The sequence below is a fragment of the Physeter macrocephalus genome, unplaced genomic scaffold (assembly GCF_002837175.3).
Source record: "Physeter macrocephalus isolate SW-GA unplaced genomic scaffold, ASM283717v5 random_77, whole genome shotgun sequence".
NCBI classification, from domain to species: Eukaryota; Metazoa; Chordata; class Mammalia; order Artiodactyla; family Physeteridae; genus Physeter; species Physeter macrocephalus.
The window spans coordinates 44,734-60,768 of record NW_021145363.1 but is presented as its reverse complement, the minus strand read 5'-3'; the positions used below and the strand labels follow the sequence as shown (position 1 = coordinate 60,768).

At 42.5% G+C, this 16,035-nt stretch overlaps 1 protein-coding gene across 1 annotated transcript in view; it reads left to right on the top strand.

Annotated features, from left to right (window-relative positions):
• The window catches only part of GLOD4 (glyoxalase domain containing 4), a 23,523-nt gene that overhangs the window by 949 nt on the left and 6,539 nt on the right, over positions 1 to 16,035 (top strand). The window contains exons 2-8 of the mRNA XM_007123557.4: positions 2,235 to 2,284; positions 2,844 to 2,964; positions 6,275 to 6,419; positions 11,053 to 11,189; positions 11,968 to 12,054; positions 12,330 to 12,443; positions 12,534 to 12,620. Coding sequence (XP_007123619.1) covers positions 2,235 to 2,284; positions 2,844 to 2,964; positions 6,275 to 6,419; positions 11,053 to 11,189; positions 11,968 to 12,054; positions 12,330 to 12,443; positions 12,534 to 12,620 — 741 coding nt within the window. The remainder of the gene's footprint in view (positions 1 to 2,234; positions 2,285 to 2,843; positions 2,965 to 6,274; positions 6,420 to 11,052; positions 11,190 to 11,967; positions 12,055 to 12,329; positions 12,444 to 12,533; positions 12,621 to 16,035) is intronic.

Sequence of the window (16,035 nt, the reverse complement as noted above, 5' to 3'; positions counted from 1 at the left end):
GCGGAGCGGCGGGGCCCGTGAGCCATGGCCGCTGAGCCTGCGCGTCTGGAGCCTGTGCTCCACAACGGGAGAGGCCACAACAGTGAGAGGCCGGCGTACCGCAAAAAAAAAAAAAAAAAAAAATGCACAACCTAAAATTTTCGAGTTAAGTTCTTTTTGGGTACCTTACTGAGGACTATAGCCTGGAAGACAGCCTCTCAGATAGCTCTGAGGAACTGCCCCGAAGAGGCAAGGGCGGAGCTAGAATATATATGAGTTTTTTTCTGGGCCGGGGGGGGCGGGGAACAAAACCACGTAGTTGAACATCAAAAGATTACTGCTAATCACAAAAATAGACATCTCAAGTTAATGCTTCTTTCTTTTTTTTTTAACTTGGGATTTTTTTAAAATAAATTTATTTATTTTTGGCTGCATTGGGTCTTCGTTGCTAAGCACGGGCTTTCTCTAGTTGCGGCGAGTAGGGGCTACTCTTCGTTGCGGTGCGCGGGCTTCTCATTGCAGTGGCTTCTCTTGTTGAGGAGCATGGGCTCTAGGCGCTCGAGCTTCAGTAGTTGTGGCTCGGGGGCTCAAGAGTGCAGGCTCAGTAGTTGTGGCGCATGGGCTAAGTTGCTCCACGGCATGTGAGACCTTCCCGGACCAGGAAGTGGTCTCCTGCATTGGCAGGCGGATTCTTAACGACTGCACCACCAGGGAAGTCCCAGAAGATGGGTTCTGGATTCATTGAAATTATTCCTTAGATATGCATCTTAAATATCTAGGGCCAGCATCCAAAGCATGGAATGCTTCTTGTTTTTCTCCACCCTGAATTCCCTTCAAGGTGCGCTGTTGGTGGGCCACTGCAGCAGCTGATGCCCTGGTCCTTGTAGAAATGGAGTTGCAGCAACATTCTTTGTTTACAGTGTGCAAGAGTGCGATTTAATGTAGAGACACCACAGAAGACATGGAGTGCAAAGGGAGTTACCTGAATTCATCAGTCATTTAAAAAATATCACCCGCTTCATGGTTCTGTGTTGGGCTTTGGTGACAGAGATGAAAATAACCCTGGTATCCGTCCTCAATTAAAGCTCCTGGCTTGGAATGGGGGTAGAAATTGTACATTGCTGATGGTAACAGTACTTGAAGTTTGATGATAGAAAACCACAGAGCTCTCTCTTAATGTGTTTCCTCATTGATAAAAGGGTGGTTGTAAAGATTAAACACATTATGTGTAGTTTTTGACACATGGTATGTATTATATAAGTGTTAGCTACCATTATAAAAGTACAACAGGAGGAGAGCTTTAACTCTAACCTGGTCCTCAGGAAATAATTCATGGAGACCTTGTACTTGAGGTGACCTCTAAAGATAGATAGGATATCCACAGACCTAGATTAGAGGGAGGAGTATACTAGAAACACTGAACAGCCAACGCAAAGTTAAGATATGTTTGGGAAGCACCACCAGTTTTATGTGCCTTTAGTTTTTTGGGTTTTGTTGTTGTTGTTGTTGGCTGTGCCACGCGGCTTATGGGATCTTAGTTCCCTGACCAGGGATCGAACCCCAGCCCTGACAGTCAGAGCGCAGGGTCCTAACCACTGGACTGCCAGGGAAGTCCCTGATAGTATCTTGAATAATATGCTAAGGAATTTGGATTTGATGTCATAGAAAGTGGGGAGCTCTCTTACATTTTAGAAGAGGGCAGTGGTGTGATCAGAGCTGTGCTTTAGGGACTTAATTTTATGGTGGTATTAAGGAAAGAGATCAATAAGATGATTTCTAATAGTCTGTGAGAGATGTGATGGGAGCTTGAACTGGAGCAGTAGCTGTGGGACTCAAAAAGGAAAACAGAAACTGACACGTTGAGAGCCTACTGTGTAGTAGGTTCTGTGTCAAATGCTTTAATAAATTATCTATTTTCACAACATATTAGGAGACTCAGATCCTAATATGTCATTCTCAGAGTTACACAGCTACTAAGTGAAGGCCACACTTTTTTCACTACACAGTACTGCTTCCCGATCTAAATATAATAGATTTTACAACTTTGGTTGGTTACCTGACCCTTGGTATCAAGCCGATCTTTCTTACCTCTACTACTTCCAGCCTGGGAAAGATATACAGCTCGTTATCTTTTGTTTGTTTTACACAGAAAGCTTACAAATAATAATGTCTGTGTTTTGTCATTTTAGTTTGTGCTAAATATGCTGTGTGTACTACTAAGACAACGTTGCCATTTATTCTCATTCCCTTACCAGATTCTCCGGCATGAGGAGTTTGAGGAAGGCTGCAGAGCTGCCTGTAATGGGTATGACCCATTGTTTCTTAAAATCTTTGTTTAGTCTATGAATACCCCTGAAGAACAGAAAGCAGTTTCTCAAAGCGAGTAGAAGGCAGTAGAATAACTTAAGGAGGCAATAAATTAGGGGGGCAGCTTCAGGGTCACAAATAAGGATATGCTGTGGATGAAGCAATGTCTTATAGAATATCTCTTAAGCTTAGTAACCGTGGCAAGCTGAGAAATTCCAAGGCCTGATGGAAATTGCATGCTTGACGAGTAGGCAAAAAATAAGTTAAGGTCAGGTGGGATGACTGTCCCTATAGGATTCAGCTCCCTACTTTAAAGGAAAGGTAGACGAATCTTTCCCTCAAGTAAGTGCCAGACAAATGGTCTTCTGAGCCTTTGGCGATGGGGCCCATGAGCGCAGTGCACAGCTGCTCTTAGCACCGGCTGAGGTCACCTCATCCTTATGGGTACTTGGAGGACCAGAAGGGACTGCCCACCTCTTTGTCCCAATAGTTCTTTGGGGGCAGCCTGGAGCAGATTTTATCTGTGGTCACTGCGTTCATTTTTTTCATTTTTCTAGGCCTTATGATGGAAAATGGAGTAAAACAATGGTGGGATTTGGCCCTGAGGATGATCATTTTGTTGCAGAACTGACTTACAATTACGGCATTGGCAACTACAAGCTTGGCAATGACTTCATGGTAAATATCATTTTGTTCTAGCAGATTTTTGGCTGTACCTTTTAGAGAGGTCACTGATACGGCTGTAGATAATGATGACTACTGATTGATGGCTTTGGGGTGCAGTTTAGTGATTAGTTTTTTGATATTTTCTATTTAAAAAAGATCAAAACCAAGAAACCTGCTTGGGCCCCTGTCTCCAAGCTGGCTCAGGATGAGATGTGTTCTCCCACCATTCAGGAATCAAGCTCAAGACTTAGAGACAGGTTTGAAGGAGACAAGACTCTCCTGGGGGAATGACTGAATCTTGGGAGGTGGAAGGGCCAGAGTCAATAGTTCGTCAGGTCCTCATCACCATCCAGAGAAATATTTCCTCTCTAGTGGACAGTTGTGATTGGGGTGAGCAATTGCAGTCAATCCTAGTCAGAGAAAAATCTGAGAAGGTTTTAAGGACAGAAAGAAGGTGTCATTGCATGCACTGCATTCATTAGTGCATTCAAGAATTCACGTTATTGTGCACCTGTTACAGTATCTGTCATTTGCTGAGCAGTTACTGTGTGCGAGAAGGAATGTCACTGGGCCAAAATACATAGCAAGAGAGGAGTAACTGATTCTTACCCAGAATCTACTGAGCAACTCTACCTCATGCTGGATGTTATTTTGCTCATTTGATCTTGCTATTCCTGTTAACTCATGTTAAAATAATGGTACCTAGATGGAAGTTTGTAGGACCAGATATATATAAAAGTGTTTTGTAAATGGAAAGGACTGCTCAGATATAACATATTAATAAATTTCTCTTTCTCACTCTCCATGCCTCTCACTAATTTATTCATTTAACAGATATTTATTGTGACTTGCTCTATGCCATGTACCTTGTTAGGTCCTGGGGATACCATTTAGAGCATGTTCCCTGGCCTAAGGAGTTTCCTGTCTGATGGGGGAAACAGGTAAAGAGACAACAAGAATACCGTGTGATCAGTGCTAAGATAGGGATAAGAACAGGGGAATGTGGGAACACACAGGAGGAATTTCCAGCCTATGCTCAGACAGATGAGAGTTGAGGGAAGGCTTCCCAGAAGTGACGTCTGAGCAAGGTGAGCGGGGCAGGGTGAGAGGGTGAGATGGCTGTCCTCAGCATGCGCACAGGCCTGGAGGTGAGAGGGAGCCTGGCGCTCAGAGAGCTGTGAGTGACTCACTCTGGCTGGAGCTTAGTGTGTGAAGAAGGGAGTGGGTAGAGTTGAGGCTGGAGGAGTGAGCAGGGGCCACATCATATCAGGACGTTCAGACTTTATTCTGAAAGCAGAGTGGAGCCGCTTTTAAGCAGGGGAATGACACAGTATTTGCAATGTGCAAGAATCCCTGGCTAGAGCAGGGAGGTTGGGTTGGCAGGGAGTAGGACTGGAAGTGAGGCAACCAGCACAAAGGATATACAGCAACCTGCAGCTCCTTAACTAACAAACGTGGCGGTAGTGGGAGAGGGAGAGAGAGGATGGATTTGAGAGATGTCAGAGGTAGAGTTCATAGGATTTGGTGATTGAGTGTTTATGAGGGTCTCTGTGTTTCTCCTTATCTTTCTTTTCTTTACTCTCCAAATTTAAATCAGGGAGAAAAAAAAGAGCAAAACCATCTTGGTGCCATAAACATGTAATCGGCTCAGGTCAAATGTTGATCAGTGGGCTTGCAGGTACTAGAAGCCATGTAGGTAGAGAACAGCTTGGTGGCCCCACTGTGGGTCTTCCCAGGAGACTTTGGTAGGAAGAGAGCCCTGATGAAAGGGGCCTTCTGTGCCGCTCCTCAGTTTATGGAGCAAAAAGAAAACCAGGTTAAATAGAACTCCCATATATATAAAGAACCCCTGTATAGTAAAAAGAAGAGGAAGTCTCTTAAACATTGAAAAAAAGATGTTCAACTTCCGAGCCGCCATTTGTAACCTATCAGATTGGCAAAAATCAAACGGTGTGATAACACACTGTGAGGAAGGGTGTGGGAAAACTGCCACGCTCGTGCATTACTAACAAGAGTGTGAAGTGGTGCAGCCTCAAGTTTGGCAGGATCAAAATGATTAGTGCCTTTACCCTCTGACCTTGCAGTTTCACTGCTAGGAGTTTAGTTGATGTATATGTTAACAAATATGTGAAATGACCTGTGTTTTATATTATTTATTATTGAGTGCCTGCTATGTGCCAGGCACTGTTCCACGAACTTTGGATAAGTGGTGAACAAAACAGACAGAAATCTGGGCCTGGTAGGGGAGGGGGCCCAGGGCCTGACAGACAACAAATAATAAATTTCAATGAATGAATGAATAAATAAATAAATAAAATAATATAATGTAATATATGTTATTGACTATTTTAAAGGTGATTATTGTAATGGGGGAAGAACAGAGCCGGGTAAGGGGGGTTGGGCGTATGGGACAAATGACCAGTTTTAATTTTAAGTGGGGCATCGAGAGCAGGTTTCCGTGAGGAGGTGACATCTGAGCAAAGACTCGAAGGAGATAAGGGAGTTAGCCGTGTGGATATCTCGGGGAAGAGCATTTCAGCTAGGAAACAGCCAGTGCAAAAGCCCTCAGACAGCGCCTGGCACGTTTGAGAAAACGTGAGGAGGCCAGCATGGCTGGAATAGAGCCAGGGGAGAGGGGGAGGAGAGGGGCTCAGAAATGACATCGGTCAGATTGTCTTGGCCCTTTCAGGCCATCGTAAGCCATCCCTGAGTGAAATGAAGAGCCATCAAGGGTTTTAAGCAGAGGAACAACAGCATGGGGTTGCCGTCTTGAGAACAGACTGTAGGGTGGGTTTCAGAAAGTTTACTCCGGCTGCAGAGTGGATGATGGATTGACAAGACTGGAGGCAGAGAGAGGCTGATCTGCAGTCCAGGCTAGAAACGAGCCCGGGCACATCAGAAGGCACAGTGCTCATTCTTAGGCATTTTGATTAATTTAAATAAAGAATGCCTTGATAGTTGGTTTATGTTTTTTGGTTTAAAAAGCAAAATTAAAAAGAGAACATTTTAAATAAGTAGCTGGCGAGCCAAGGGTAAGATCAAGATTTCTCTGACCAGATCTCGAAAGTGAGGAGAGATTATCTTTGGTATTAAATGAATCAACTTTCTCTGGCATTTGTGTTTCTATTCTACAATTCACAAAGTTTGGAATCTTTGTGGGAGAAAAATGTCCAAAACCTGCTTCAAAATTACTAGCAGAAAATTTTGAATGCCAATAAAATCTTAGGTGATTTGACGTAAAGGCAGCGGGGTTTTGCTTCATTATCTTCTATAAAAGATCTGTTGTGATTACGCACTTGGGTGATCCTGTTGTTTGCCATAGGGTATCACGCTCGCTTCTAGCCAGGCTGTCAGCAACGCCAGGAAGCTGGAGTGGCCACTCAGTGAAGTGGCAGAAGGTGTTTTTGAAACCAAAGCCCCGGGAGGATATAAGTTCTATTTGCAGAACCGCAGTCCACCTCAGTCAGGTAATTATCCCCACACTGACAAAAGCCCTCTGTCTAAAGTCTTCTGATGGAAGGAGAGAGGGAGCTCGATTTCTATCTCCTGTGGAGTCTTTCTTTATTGACATGACACATCTTTCCCAAGCCAGTGTTGTTATTTGTCCTCTAAGAAATTATATTCTCATATCAGAATTTGAGTGCATCACTATAGGGGTTCTGGACTGGTTCTATCTATTCTACTGGTAAGGTATCTGTTTAGGATACTTTCAGCTGCAGATATTAGGTACCCACCTGTAGCTTGAACGGTAAGAAAATGTTTTAGTTCACAGAGCAGGCATTCTCTGGGTAGGAAAGACTTCAGGGTTAGTTGATTCAGCAGTTCAGCAATGGCATCAAGAACCCAAATCTTCTCTCTCTGCATCCTCTTGTCCTCAAGGGTCTGCTTCTCCCCCCTCAGGGTTGTAGGGTGGCTGCCAGTAGCAGTTGGGGCTACCTGCCTCCACATTCTCATCTGGTAGGAGGAAGAGAAACTGACTTCCCGTGGCTCTTTTTTAAGAGCACAGCAAAACTTTCCTAGAATCCTCCAGCAACTTCCTGGTCAGAATTGATTCCCATGCCTGCTCCTGAACCAATCGTTGGCAGGCAAGAGAAATAGGATTATCCTTAGACCAGTTAGTCGTACCCTCCAGCTAAGGTCAGTTTCCCAGACTACAGTGCCGGCTCTTGGTCAGTGTGGGTGAATGAAGTGAGTGTGGCGCCCTGACCGCCACAGCGAGTGGGAGAGAAACTGCATGACGTTTCACGTACGGGGCATCCTCGTCATACATGTATTTAATTCCTGCAAATTCTGCTACCTGCTCTGCCAAGAGAAAAACAAAAGCAAGAAAGGGGGAAAAAAAATACTGGTGAATAGCAAGGGCACTTCTGTCTGCCATTCAGTCAGTGAATACAGGCCCCTAAGTGGACCTGAGGTGAAGACATTCTCTTTCCCCGCTGGTCTGCCTCAAGTCCCCAAAGCCCCTCATACTGAGCCTGACTGTTGTGTTTACTGCTACTTGCTTTTCTTTTTTTTTTTTTTTTTTTTTTAAATATTTATTTATTTATTATTTATTTGGCTGCCTTGGGTCTTAGTTGCGGCACGCAGGCTTCTCTCTAGTTGTGGCGCGTGGGCTGTAGGGCGTGGCAGGCTCTGTAGTTGCCCCGCAGCAAGTGGGATCTTAGTTCCTTGACCAGGGATCGAACCCTCGTCCCCTGCATTGGAAGGCAGTAGGGAAGTCCCTGCTGCTACTTGCTTTTCATCTGGAGGTCAGCAAAAGAAAGAGCGACGTTCCAGTGTGGGAGGTTAGGCTGGTACTGTGGGACTTACTGAGAGATGGTATTTCTGAACTTCACTGGTAATGGAAGGGATTTCTACGGGTACTTTTATTGATAGGTGATAGGTGCTTTAGTTATCCATTTTATACATATTAGTGTATATATGTCAATTCCAATCTCCCAATTCATGACACCACCACCACCTCCCGCCACTTTCCCCCCTTGGAGTCCATACGTTTGTTCTCTACATCTGTGTCTCAATTTCTGCCCTGCAAACCGGGACCATTTTTCTAGGTTCCACATATATGCGTTAATAAACGATATTTGTTTTTCTCTTTCTGACTTACTTCACTCTGTATGACAGTCTCTGGGTTCATCATAAGATGTTTTTGTTCTTTGGAATGATAATACCTTTGGGGCATTAATTTCTGGTTGGTGATATAGTCAAATCTATCAGTCTAGCTGTTGTCCATACTTCTTTGAATGAATAACTCCTGTGTAGTTTCACCCACTATGACTGTTCCTGCCCCTACCTCCCTTCAGGGTCTGAATCAGCTGGAATTTGTTGATTTCTCAGTGAATGGGGAAAACTAAAACAGTCTGCCAGGTAGAGGCACCTGTGAGAAACACCTTGCTTTAGCCATGGTATTGCTAGTCTAGCAAACGGGACTAAGGCAGTGAAAACTGAAGAAAAATGCATTGAATTTATCCTGGTCAGATACAGACTTGGAACAGCTCTTCAAAAAGTCACTTTACAAACTCCTTAAAGAAAAATTTTAGTATAATATCTAAAAAGACTATCCCAAAAGACTTTTAAGATACTCCTCAAAAAACTTATGTCTCAGAAGCTGGAGTTTCTTCATATGCTTCAACTAAACAATATATTGCAACAGACTGGATACAGAAGCAGATGTAAGAGTCCAGCTATCTTCTACTAATCCAGACCTTAAAGAGATTCACAAAAATGTAAAACGATGCTGTTCTTGTCATTGCTTGTTTTGGAAAACACAGTTATTTTTCACAAAAGAAATGTTGTAATATTCGTATTATTTTTAAATGAATTAATATGTAAATTTTTAAAAAGTCACTTTACAATATAAAATTTTCCAATAATGATAAGTGTTTTAATATAACTTTTATTCTTTTTACAAAAAAATAGATTTTTTTCCCCTAGACACACAGATATGCAAAAATAAGGAAGAAGAAAACAGATAACCACTGTTAACATTTTCCTTATTTTATTTATTTGGTTGCACTGGGTCTTAGTTGCAGCATGCAGGTGGGATCTAGTTCCCTGACCAGGGATCGAACCTGGGCCCCCTGCATTGGGAGCGTGGAGTCTTATCCACTGCGCCACCAGGGTAGTCCCTGTTAACATTTTAGAGTATATCTTTCCAATCTTTTATCAAAAGAAATATATAATTAAATATATATGGGATTCCATTGTGTGACATTGTAGGAAGAGAAACAGTTGTCTGTTGTTAGGTATTCATGTTGTCTCTGGTGTTTCATTGTTATGAGCAACACTGTGATGAATGTCTTTGTGATGAAAGGTGTTCATACATCCACAGTCACTTCTTTAATTGCTGAAAATGGGATTGCTCTTTCAAAAGCAGTGCACGGTTTTTAGATACATTTTGTCAAATTGTTGCTCAGAAATGTACTAATTTACACTCTGCCATTATTACATGATTATGGGTTTTTCCCCCTGTACTATAACAGTTAACACTGAACTTTTTATATTATTTACTAATTAGATAACAAAATGTTTTATTTGAATTCTATTTATTTATTTTTGGCGTGTTGGGGCTTCGTTTTTGTGCGAGGGCTTTCTCTAGTTGTGGCGAGCGGGGGCCGCTCTTCATCGCGGTGCGCGGGCCTCTCACTGTCGTGGCCTCTCTTGTTGCGGAGCACAGGCTCCAGACGCGCAGGCTCAGTAGTTGTGGCTCACGGGCCTAGTTGCTCCGCGGCATGTGGGATCTTCCCAGACCAGGGCTCGAACCCGTGTTCCCTGCATTGGCAGGCAGATTCTCAACCACTGCGCCACCAGGGAAGCCCCTTATTTGAATTCTAATTTCTTTGTGAGGTCAAACATGCTTTCATATATTCATTGACTGTTCCAGTTCCTCCTTTTGTGGATTACCGCTTCGTGCCTTTTGCCTATTTTTCTAGGTCGTGCATCTTTTTCCTATGATGTTTAAAGGTGATTTAAATATCAAGGACTTTTTGTCATATATGTTGTTAAAAAAATGTTTCCTACTTTGTGGTTTATTCTTTAATTTTGATAGTAAGTCTTTTTTTGATTGTTGTCTAGGGGTTTTCCATTTCGTGTAATTAATCTAGCACATTTTTTTCTTCATGGTTTTTCTATCTTTAGTGTCAGATTAAAAAAAGATCTTTCTGGGCTTCCCTGGTGGCACAGTGGTTAAGAATCCACCTGCCAATGCAGGGGACGTGGGTTTGAGTCCTGGTCCGGGAAGATCCCACATGCCGCGGAGCAACTAAGCCCGTGCGCCACAACTACTGAGCCTGCGCTCTAGAGCCCATGAGCCACAGCTGCTGAGCCTGTGCGCCACAACTACTGAAGCCCTCACACCTAGAGCCCGTGCTCCACAACAGGAGAAGCCACCGCAGTGAGAAGCCCGTGCACCGCAACGAAGAGTAGCCCCCGCTCACCGCAGCTAGAGAAAGCCCACACGCAGCAACGAACACCCAATGCAGCCAAAGTAAATTAATGATAAATAAAATAAATATTTTAAAAATCTTATTTATAAAAAAAAAAGTCTTCACCCCAAAATTGTTTAAATAAATAATCACCCATTTCTAGTATTTTCATGGTTTCAGTCTTTAAACTTAATCCTTTAACTCATCAGGAATGTATTTTGCCATTCAGTTTAAAGGTGTAGCTTCTTCCCACCAAATAAGAAGCTAGTTATCTTTTTTAAAAAAAATAATAAATTTATTTATTTATTTATTTTTGGCTGCGTTGGGTCTTTGTTGCTGTGCGTGGGCTTTCTCTAGCTGCGGCGAGCGGGGGCTACTCTGTTGCGGTGCACGGGCTTCTCGTGGTGGCTTCTCTTGTTGTGGAGCACAGGCTTTAGGCACACAGGCTTCAGTAGTTGTGGCACGTAGGCTCAGCAGTTGTGGTGCACGGGCTTAATTGCTCCGCAGAAGCCAGTTATCTTAATGCCATTTATCTTTATTGAATAATCTGCCCTTTCACACTGACTTAAAATCCCTTTCTTATAAACTAAATTCTTATATATACTTGAGCCTGTCTGGGTCCTTCTATTCCATTCCTTTGCACTGCCCTGTTCATTCCTGCTGTTTCGTTACCCTACAGATCCTGTATTAAAAGTAACTCTAGCAGTGTCTGATCTTCAGAAGTCCTTGAACTACTGGTCTAATCTACTGGGAATGAAAATTTATGAAAAAGATGAAAAGAAGCAGAGGGCTTTGCTGGGCTATGCTGATAACCAGGTGAGCAATCTTGGAGAGAAATAATCTGTTACTATGAGTTTGGCTTATAAATGAGGTTAACATGAAGGTTATTCTCATAGTTTCTTCATAGTAATTCAATATTTAGAACAGAAAGAAGAAAATTAAAATTGCCGGTAAGCTCACCACCCAGATATTACCTTTGTTTATATCTGGGGAATGTGTCCTTTCAGGAGTGGATTTGCTGAGTCAGAAGAGATGTAGGCAAGATTTGATGCTGTAATGATAATCTTTTTTTTTTTCTCTTAATAACTTAGCATTTGAGCATGATTTAATCCTTTTACTTTGAGCCAGAAGGTCTACTCCTAGGAATTTATTTTACTAACGTACTTATCCTACACTACACAAAGAAGTATGTACAAGGTTATCTGCTGCGGCATTGTTTGTAATAGCAAAATGTAAGAAATAACCTAAATGCCCTGTGGATTCAAGCAATAGTTCAACCATTTATGGTTCATCCATAGAATGGATTAGTAAGCAGCCATCAGAAAGAATGAGGCGAGTCTTTATGTGCTGAGATGGTAACATTAACTGGAGAAAAACAAGGGACAGAATAGTGCATAAATTATGCTACCATTTGTGTAAAAAAGAAAAAAGGATATAGGCCTACAGATGCCTGCTGACTGGTTGCCTCTGGGGTGAGAGTAAGAGGGAGACTTAGAATTTACTTTATTCCTTTAGCCCTGTTTGAATTTTTTTTTTTTTTTTTTTACCACGTAACCTGTTGCGAAAAATAACCCGCTTTCTCATGTCTTTTCAGTGTAAGCTGGAGCTACAGGGCATCCAAGGGGCAGTTGATCATGCAACAGCTTTTGGACGAATTGCCTTTTCTTGCCCCCAGAAAGAGGTAATGTTTGATACCAGGTCTTTTGTTTAAACTCTGTGACTAGCTAGTTCAAACAGCTAGGAAACTTGACCCTCCCCTCCCTTCTCTAGGTTCCTGTTGATTGTGGCTTTGGTATCAAGTTCAACAGTTGTCTCAAGAGCAGCTGAGATAATAAAATCAAACAAGTGGCGCCAGAGTTTTCTGGTTGATCTGAGATTCCTCTGGGGCTTTCGAGGACCACAGCTCAAGAGTGGTGTGGGACCCCTTGCTCACTTTGCTTTTTTGTTTTCCTCAAGTTGTCAGACTTAGAAGATTTGATGAAAAGGGAGAACCAGAAGATTCTGAGTCCCCTGGTGAGTCTGGACACTCCAGGGAAAGCAACAGTGCAAGTGATCATTTTGGCCGACCCTGTAAGTGTTACCCAGGAACAGGACAGGCTGCACCAGGGCTTTCTTCTGAGGTGTCTTTTTGCCAAATTTCTTTTCTCTCTTTTGGTGTAGGATGGACATGAAATTTGCTTTGTGGGGGATGAAGCGTTTCGAGAACTCTCTAAGATGGATCCAGAGGGAAGCAAATTATTGGATGACGTGAGTCTCATTTCTAAACTTACCTCACCTTCCGCTCAAGGGGGTGCTGTTAAGTGTGTATGAAGAAGGACCCAAGCATCAGGGGCCAGTTCTTACTTTCAGAACCGTGTCCTTTTGAGGTGACTTTTGAGCCAGAGGCTTGTGTCAACTTCATCGCCACCTATGTGACTCTTATCTGGGTGCAGTATGTGTGCCTTCCCTCCACCTCGGGCTGCCTTGGAGAACCACTGCTGCTAAATACATCACTGTTCTGCTCGGTGATCGGAAGTGCCCCGACGCCACCCCCTCTCGCTGCCTTAGCCCCTTGGTCATCTCTTCTCCATCCTACAGCATCGTTCTCTTCCTTCCTAGCAAATTGTTCTCATAAGCATACAAGGTAACTCGAGTATCTTCTAAAAATCTTTTATTTACCCCATATCCCTTCTCCAGGTTTCTTTTAAAAATCTCCCTACACGCCGTTTCTACTTCTTACCTCCCATTCACACTTCACTCTGTTGCGCGTTGGCTCCTGTCGTGCAGTGAGATGCTCGCATTGACGTCATCGGTGAACTCCTCTTGGCAAATCCAGTGACTGTTTTTCTATCCTCATCAAACATGATCTTTTAGCAGCATGCAGTGTTGTACCGCAGCTTCGAGCGCATACCTCATGCGTAGCTGGAACTCAGTGAATACTCTGCTGCTGCTGCTGAGTGAATCCATCTGTCCTGGTTCTGTCACTTAGGATCTATGTGACTGACCTTAAGAAATTTACTTCAAGTCTCTAAACTGCAGTTTTTTATCCAAATATTTGAGGAAATAAGATTATCCACCTCATAGGATTGTTGTGTTGTTTATAGAGCTTGGCAAACTGCTGATATAATAACGGACACTCAGCTGATGTTCATTAAAGCTGGAAATGTACAAAAAATCTAGCGTTTACAAATTTTACCATAAAGGAAAATAGAATCTCAGGCAACCTCTTAGTTGACAAATTGCCTAGATTATTCTTGCTGTTTCATATCACCGACCAAGTTCCTCCTCTTTTTTTTTTTTTAAAAAAAATTTACTTCTTTATTTGGTTGTGTGGGTCTTAGTTGCAGCAGGTGGTATCCTTAGGTGTGGCTCGCAGGCTCCTTAGTTGCGGCATGCATGTGGGATCTAGTTCCCTGACCAGGAATCGAACCCGGGCCCCATGCATTGGGAGCGCGGAGTCTTATCCACTGCGTCACCAGGGAAGTCCCCAACTTCCTCCTCTTTTGAGCTCTCTTCTCCCTTGATGTTGGGGATCCTGCCATCTTCCTATCTCTCTGACAGCTTCCCCTCAGCCACAGGCACCTTTTTCTGTGACTGATCCTGAAATGATTTTGCCCACGGTCCCACTTTGGCTGTCTTTTACTCTCTCATTATACATTCTTTCTCTTCTCTGAGTAGAAGTTACCTGTTACTCTGGTCATCTCTGCGCAGAGCTTCAGCCATCATCCATTCTCAACTTCCTAACTTCTAGTTCCCACTCCCCACTAAGCTCTAAACGAGCATTTTTCATTGTTGTTACTGAGGTAAAATATACATAGAATTTAAGGGTACAGAAAGTTTAGTGTCCACTTTGATGAGTTTTGACAGTTACATATACTTGTATAACCACTATTCAAAATATAGAGTATTTTCATTGTTATAGAAAGTTCTGTTGTGCCTGTTTCTTGTTCCCAACCCCTCCTTCCAGCAGCAACTACTGTTCTGAATTCTGTCATATGAATCTTGTCTGTCCTTGGACTTCATATAAATGGAATGGCTTCTTTCAGTCAACATAACATTTTTGAGATTCCTCAATGTAGTTGTACATGCCAGAATTCTTTTTTCTTTGCTGACTCGTATTCAATTTTATAAATATAACAATTTGCTTATCCATTCTTCCAATGGTGGACATTGGAGTTTTTTCCAGATTTTTATCTATTATAAGGAAGACTGCTCTGAACATTCTCATGTAACTCTTCTTGTGGACGTGTGTTTCATTTCTCTTGGGTAAATACCTGGGAGGGGAATTGCTTTTACTTTCTAAGAAACTGCCAAACAGTTGTCCAAAGTGATTGAACTGTTTTACACTATTGGCCATGTATTTATAGAAGAGTTCCAGCTGCTCTGCGTCCTCACCAACATTTGTGTGTTGTCTTTTGTCCGTTTCTTTCTGTAACAGATTTTATTTTTAATATTTCATGATTAAAAATTCCATATATACACAAAAGAGTACAAAATCCCTATGTGACTGTCACCAGTCAACTCTGCCATAATTTTTCATCATTCCTTTCCACCCCACTTGTTTTTTTGGCAGTGGGGATATTTGTTGGAGAATTTTAAGGCAAATTTCAGACACCATGTCATTTCAACCCTAAATACTTAAGTATTTTACACATTTTAAGATGATTTAAAAAGTAAAAATTACAACATTGTAAAGCAACTATACTCCAATAAAAATAAATTTTTAAAAAAAGCAAAAATTAAGGAATTTTCATATATACAATATTGACATAATCACACTTAAAAAATCAACAATATATCTTTTTTTTTTTTTTTTTACAGCTAACACGGCGTTGTATTGCCTCCTTATATCAACCTCGTATTTATTTATTTATTTATTTATTTATCTGGCTGTGTTGGGTCTTCATTGCGGTGCGTGGGCTTCTCATCACAGTGGCTTCTCTTATTGCGGAGCATGGGCTCTAGGCGCGCGGGCTCAGTAGTTGTGGCTCGTGAGCTCTGCGCAGGCTTCTCATTGCTGTGCTTCTCTTGCTGCGGAGCACGGGCTGTGGTCACATGGGCTCAGTAGTTGTGGCTCACAGGCTCTAGAGTGCAGGCTCAGTAGTTGTGGTGCACGGGTTTAATTGCTCCACGGCATGTGGGAGGATCTTCTTGGACCAGGGATCCAACCCGTGTCCACTGCATTGGCAGGTGGATTCTTTTTTTTTTTTTTAACAGGTTTATTGGAGTATAATTGCTTTACATATATCCCCATATCTCCTCCCTCTTGCGTCTCCCTCCCACCCCTCTAGGTGGACACAAAGCACCAAGCTAATCTTCCTGTGCTGTGTGGCTGCTTCCCACTAGCTATCTATTTTACATTTAGTAGTGTATATATGCCATGCCACTCTCTCACTTTGTCCCAGCTTACCCTTCCCCCTCCCCATGTCCTCAAGTCCATTCTCTATGTCTGCATCTTTATTCCTGTCCTGCCCCTAGGTTCTTCAGAACCTTCTTTTTTTTTTTTTTAGAATCCATATATATGTGTTAGCATACAGTATTTGTTTTTCTCTTTCTGACTTACTTCACTCTGTATGACAGTCTCTAGGTCCATCCACCTCACTACAGATAACTCAGTTTCGTTTCTTTTTATGGCTGAGTAATATTCCATTGTATATATGTGCCACATCTTCTTTATCCATCC